At 49.8% G+C, this 6,559-nt stretch overlaps 1 protein-coding gene across 1 annotated transcript; it reads left to right on the forward strand.

Moving 5' to 3' along the window:
- The first annotated feature begins 2,924 nt into the window (after positions 1–2,924).
- Positions 2,925–3,860, forward strand: LOC135882606 (olfactory receptor 51G2-like). Its single transcript, XM_065409566.1, has one exon. It carries the CDS (start codon positions 2,925–2,927, stop codon positions 3,858–3,860), a length of 936 nt encoding a protein of 311 aa, XP_065265638.1.
- Positions 3,861–6,559: the final 2,699 nt, after the last annotated feature.

Raw genomic sequence — 6,559 nt, forward strand, 5'->3', positions numbered from 1 at the left:
GTTGCACTGATGGAGTCTATAGCTACACGCTGGGCATGGAATAGCTTGTGGGTAGGTGGCCCTAGCTACCAGTGGATCACTGAGATCTGTGTATAACTGTGGGGATCCCTGGATTCTGGGTCCCCCTTTTCATTCCTCAGAGAGAAGGGAAGGGACATCCCTTCCTTCAAGGATCCGAGGGCAATTTCTATGTGGGGAGCCTTGTGGAATCTCCCTTCACTTCCCTGGCCTGCACCCAGGGTTTGTAATGCAGGACAGGGGGCTGCCAAGGAGAAATCTGGTCCTATATTATATTATTATTTTATTTTATTTCAGCAAGATCACAGCTCTCACAGCCTCAGTGGAACCATTCGGCCGCCCTCAAGGTAGCCATGTGACTAACTGGCACTATATGAACAGTGATGACAAGCCTGGATTCCAGGAATAGAGCCTGCAGCAGGGCTGGCACTGAAGTCATGCTGGGAAGCATCACCACATGTACCCTGTGATTTGGCCTCCTGCAGTTTGCCATTTGCTGTGGCGGGGTTAAAACTGGTGCACATGAAGCCGAGAAGCTGAGGTTCCCTGATGGCCAAGTGGCCCCCAAGGGAATGTGCAGACATGCTTCATAAAGACAGTTGCCTCCCTGTCTGAACAGATACTGCCTGCTGCCTGTGCTACCTCTCCGATGACTCCTTGTCCTTTACGGTGAAGACCTCTGGTGTCAGTGGCTCCCCTTCTAGCAGGAATTGGGTACGTTGGCAGGTTTCACTATCTTTACAATGCAAAGTGAAGGAGAAAGTCTTGAAGCTGTTTCCATTTGCAGATGTTCTGTGCAGTGGCAGAGGACTCAGCTGGGCTGTCGGGGTCATTCAGTGATCGGGGGTCCCATTTCTAGAGGTGCCATGTGCTCTGGGCTCAATACTGCCAGGGGCTGAGTGAGAAGAAACCCCCTGGAGTATCAGTGACCAATTCCCAAATCACCTCAGGTTTATTTGCTCCTGAAAATTTAATCAGCAAATGCATTTTCAAAGGGTTTATTCTCTGGCTTGATTGTGAACGCAGGAATTCAGAGCTGCATTGCTTTGTGGTAACTGGCCTGATAGGGCATATTTCTGTTTCCTGACTGGCTGAGGGCTCCAGTATTTCTGCCCTGTAGAGACCGCTCAGAGTTATAGGGCTACCTGCATCTCCGCCCCCTCTCTAGTCTATGAATGCCAGATGTCAGGCCTCATAGCCTACCCTCTCACAGGGTGGAATCCCATGATTCTTCCACCCTCAGACTGGCCACTCGGCTACAGCACACTGCGAGTTGAACGTGCTGCCGAGCAGGTCTGAGTGGGTTCAGCACCTGTGGTTGACATGTGTGTACTAAAGTACAGATGTGTAAATGTTATACCAAAACTTTTCATTGTAAGACAATATTACAAAGAAAACTTTCATGACATGCCTGTATATTGAAAGCCAGCAGTAGAGTCGCTGGAATCTCTGCAGAAAGAAGCAGTGGTAACTTTACTGTTTAATGGCTTTGGCTTTAGAAAGTGTTTCAGAAGTGCTCCACATACTGTTTGCAATGGGTTTGTGCTTTCACTCTTTGTTCAGTGAACTGTCTCCTGGTAACTGACCAGAAGCTGTTTCTAACATTTACATTCAGGATTGTGCACACAATAACTCTGCAATACCTCTACAACACTTTCGAAAAAGTCATGAAAGAACAGAACCGCTGGTCAGTGTTTCAGCAAAGAGGAGAGCTGAGGAGCAGGAAAGGGGAGTGTTATTGTGGTTGTAAGTAATTCATGCTCATCACCTGTTACAGGAGCACGACTGAAGTAACTTGTACACTCAAGTGCACATTAGTGGAACACCAGTATTTTCAGTATTCACCCATTTGTGTCGCCAATTCCTCCCTCCCCCAGCTGAAGTAACTGTTTGTGTTAGCATGTATCTTGCCAAATATCTACAGACCTTTGTATGGAGAGAGGATGCAGGTCCTGTGTGGATGAAGAGAAGCTTTTCTTAGAGGGATTCTTGGGGGTCAGAGTGTATCACCGGTGGGATTTTGTTAGGGAGTTATTAGAGGTTGGTTCTGAACGGATTTACACATGTAAATCTGGAGTGATGCCATTGAAGTTAATGTTATTGATTAAACACCTGCCCCTAAGAATTTATCCTATGTCCTGGAAAGAGGTAGTGGCATAATTTGGACTCTCAGGACTGGGGGAAATAAATAGGATAGTTATTGGGGCAATGAAACACATTTAGAAATAGTTTCAATGCAGGACAGACACATACAATGACCTAGAATTAGAATTTCAGCATGCATTAGCTATGTGTTTACCACATGTGAAGGTACAATGGACCACACTCGGAAGTGGAGGGCCAGAAGGAGTGTCTGTATGAAGGTCACAATTTTAAAATTATACTGCTCTCAAATAGGCTGCCGAACTCACAGCTACAAGATATTGATGGGGCCAAGAACTTAGCAGGATTTAAAGAGGGACTGAATGTGTCTATGGATAACCAGAAAATTCAATTACAGTAGTACAGATTTTTTTTTTTAAAGTCTTGTTACGGGCTATACACCCTCCTGATTTACACCACAAAATATGTCTAACTAGTGGGTGTCAGGGGGTAACTTTCCTAGGAGCAGGTTATCTCATAGCTGCCCATTGCAGGGGTTCTTCCACAGTCACCTGAAGCATCTGGAATTGGCCACTGGTTACTGGGCTAGATGGACTGCAGGTCTGATCCAGTCTGGCAGTGCCTACTTTCCTATCAGTGGTGTAAATCCAACAGTATGTTTTTGCTGATCTACCTTGAACTCCTGGACATCTCTAGACATGCACCGAGAGCAGAAAGATATTTCTTTAAATATCATCTAATTTCCTGTTCTTTTTCCTTTTAGGAAGGAAAGTGGAAAAGTCCTAGGGCCTGTCCAGTACATTATGTCAGCTGTCAATGACACCAAATTCCAATTTGCAGTGTTCCTTCTGACCGGGCTATATGGGCAGGAAGATTTCCATCTCTGGATCTCCATCCCCTTCTGCTTCATGTATGTTATTTCGATAGTAGGAAATTCAGTCATTCTGTTCATTATAAAAACAGATCCAAGCCTCCATGAGCCCATGTACATTTTCCTTTCCATGTTGGCCATCACAGAGCTTGGTATATCAATAACCACTATGCCAACGATACTGGGCATATTCTTGTTTAATTCTAGGGAGATCAGCCTTAATGCCTGTTTTGCCCAGCTCTTCTTCATCCACTCGCTTCAATGCATTGAATCGTCTGTGCTCTTGTTGATGGCCTTTGACCGCTTCATTGCTATCTGTAAGCCACTGAGATATGCTTCCATCTTAACCCTGCCAAGAATACCTAAGATGGGACTGGTGTGTGTGCTAAGAGGCGTGGCTATAATACTCCCTCTGCCCTTGTTCCTGGATCGTTTCCAATACTGTCGAGCCAATGTCCTCTCCCATTCGTACTGCCTCTTCCAGGAGGTCATGAAGATGGCTTGTTCGGATATCAGTGTCAACAGCATCTATGGATTGATTGCTAAACTCTTAACGATGGGATTGGACTCGCTGCTCATCTTCCTCTCTTATGTGATGATCCTCAAAACAGTGCTTAGCATCGTGTCCCAGGCAGAGTGCCTGAGGGCCCTGAACACCTGCGTTTCCCACCTCTGCGCCGTCCTGCTCTTCTACACACCAGAGATCAGCCTGTCTGTGATACACAGATTTGGGAAGAAATCGTCTCCCTTACTTCAGATTCTCCTGGGCTACATCTCTCTGCTGGTCCCTCCCCTGATTAATCCTATTGTGTACAGCTTGAAAAGCAAACACCTTCGTGCGAGGATAATCAGGGTGTTCATCAAGTGAAGGGTCAATTCATCACCTGGCTTCAGCGGTGGTGATATTGGAAACAAAAAACACGTGTAACAGCCACATATTACATCCTGTATCTGTATATCCAAGATAATATGTGCTACTATTCTCCACTCTATAGAGAGAGGTTCAGTTGTGGTATAAGGCCTGGAAGAATGGGAGAGGGGCTGATGAAAGAGGACAGCGCACTGGGGGAAGGAGACCAAAGAAGGCAGCAGCATTTACAAAGTGACTGTGTTCGTGGAGAGCCAGGGCACATAAAGAGCCGTGTCGGTGGCTGCTCCACTCTCAGAATACCGGTGGATACAGTCAATAACAGAAGGGACGTGGATGTTGTTTCACATTATACCTGACCTGTCACTGTCCCGTCTTTGGTTAAACATTCAAGGGCCATGAAAAAAGTCACAGTCCTGGCTCTTCCTGAGCACTCTGGCTGCTCCGTGATCTATGGGGGCTGCACCAGCTGTGGACAGGGGCTATTCAAGGGGCACGGAGCCCCACTCTTCCCCTACACCCTCAACCAGGTGCTTGTGACTGAGTCATGTCAGAGACATGATTAACGCAGAATCCCAAGAAGTATCCATCCAGGCAGCTGACCCCTACTATTGATGGCTCTGTACACAGTACCCCTGCTCAGCCCACTCCCCACTGCAGCAGGGCAGAGCTGCATGTGAGTGAGGGTCTGACACACAGGAGTCCTGGCAAGAGACTCAGGCTCAGGTTCCCTCCTCGGCCCCTCTGTTTGTACCTCAAACAAGGGGCATACTTCCAGGGCCAGATGCAAGGAAGTTTCGTGCCCTAGGCGAAACTTCCACCTTGCGCCACCCCCACACCCAGCTAACCCCGCCCACCGCCCCCACCCGCGGCAGCTAACCACGCCCACCCGCCCCTTCCACCAGAGGAGCCCTCCCCACAGCAGCTAATCCCGCCTGCCGGGGCAGTTAACTCAGCCTGCCACCCCTCCCCCCCGGGGAGCCCGCTGCCCCCCCACCCAGGGAGCACCCCACCCAACAGCTACCCCCCCCCGCAGCTAACCCAGCCCAGGGAGCCCCCCCTCCTCGGCAGCTAACCCCGCCAACCGCCCCCCACCGCCTGGGGAGTCCCCCCCCCCGCCGCAGCAGCTAACCCCGCCCGGGGAGCCCACCCCAGCTCACCTCCGCTCCGCCTCCTCCGCTGAGCATGCCGGCGCCGCTCTAATTCTCCTCCCCTCCCAGGTTTGCGGCGCCGATTGGAGGAGACTTAGAGCGGGGGCTGTGTGCTCAGCGGAGGAGGCGGAGCGGAGGTGAGCTGGGGCGGGGAGCGGTTCCCCTGTGCGCCCCCCTCCTGTTACTGCGGGCGGCCCTCCTAGCGCCCTCCCGCCCCAGCTCACCTCCACTCCACCTCATCGCCTGAGCGGGCTTTTAGGCGCCCTCAACCACTAGGCGGCCGCCTAGTTCGCCTAGTGGTTGCACCGGCCCTGCATACTTCCCAGTGCCAGGAGCCTGTCTCCACTGGCAAGTTACTGCACTGAAACTTGCTGCTCTCACAGGGATTATTTTTCACACTCCTGAGAGAGAAAGTTTTAGCACAGTAACTTGCCAGTGTAGACACGCCCTTTGTGAGTGTTGGCTCTTAGACATTTTCAGCTTGTAGGAGGCCAGGCAGAAACGCTGTCCCACCACAAGTGACTTTAGCTCTCTTTTGAGCACTTAAAATAACAGAGGCTCCTAATGGACCCTATTTTGCCCTACCTTTGAACAGGGGGGAGGAACAAATTGAACCAGACTGGAGATCCTTAAGAAAAGTCCACACCTCCTTGCTGGGACACCTGTACCCAGCCCTCTTGCTTTCACAGGGCTCTGGCATTCGAGCCCCTGGCTTAATCAGGTCCTTTTAGCTGAGAGTGACCCCCTCATTTGGGACAGGTTAAGCACCATTCTGCTCCCTTTTATTCATACAGTAAAGACAGCAACACTGATAACAACATTTCACTACCCCTGTATTCAGTACTACAGTGATCAGTAACCCAACACCAGCCACAGTAGATCAATTTGACCCACACTGCTCTATCTGCTGGATACCTAGGCAGAATAGGTGTGTTTGTGTAAATACAGATTGCTCCTGAGGTCTCTCCATGTCTAGTTGGCAGCCGGTTTCAAGCGGAGTGCCCAAGGGGCGGTCCTGGGGCCGGTTTTGTTTAATATCTTTATTAATGATCTGGAGGATAGTGTGGACTGCACTCTCAGCAAGTTTGCAGATGACACTAAACTGGGAGGCGTGGTAGATACACTGGAGGGTAGGGATCGGATACAGAGGGACCCAGACAAATTAGAGGATTGGGCCAAAAAAAACCTGATGAGGTTCAACAAGGACAAGTGCAGAGTCCCGCACTTAGGACAGAAGAATCCTATGCACTGCTACAGACTAGGGACCGAATGGCTAGGTAGCAGTTCTGCAGAAAAGGACCTAGGGGTCACAGTGGATGAGAAGCTGGATATGAGTCAACAGTGTGCTCTCGTTGCCAAGAAGGCTAACGGCATTTTGGGCTGTATAAGTAGGGGCATTGCCAGCAGATCGAGGAACGTGATCGTTCGCCTTTATTCGACATTGGTGAGGCCTCATCTGAAGTACTGTGTCCAGTTTTGGGCCCCACACTACAAGAAGGATGTGGAAAAATTGAAAAGAGTCCAGCGGAGGGCAACAAAAATGATTAG

This window comes from Emys orbicularis, chromosome 1 (genome assembly GCF_028017835.1).
Source record: "Emys orbicularis isolate rEmyOrb1 chromosome 1, rEmyOrb1.hap1, whole genome shotgun sequence".
NCBI lineage: Eukaryota > Metazoa > Chordata > Testudines > Emydidae > Emys > Emys orbicularis.

Coding starts and splice junctions, on each gene's coding strand:
- LOC135882606 (XM_065409566.1), top strand. CDS start 2,925: ATGTCAGCTGTCAATGACACCAAATTCCAATTTGCAGTGTTCCTTCTG.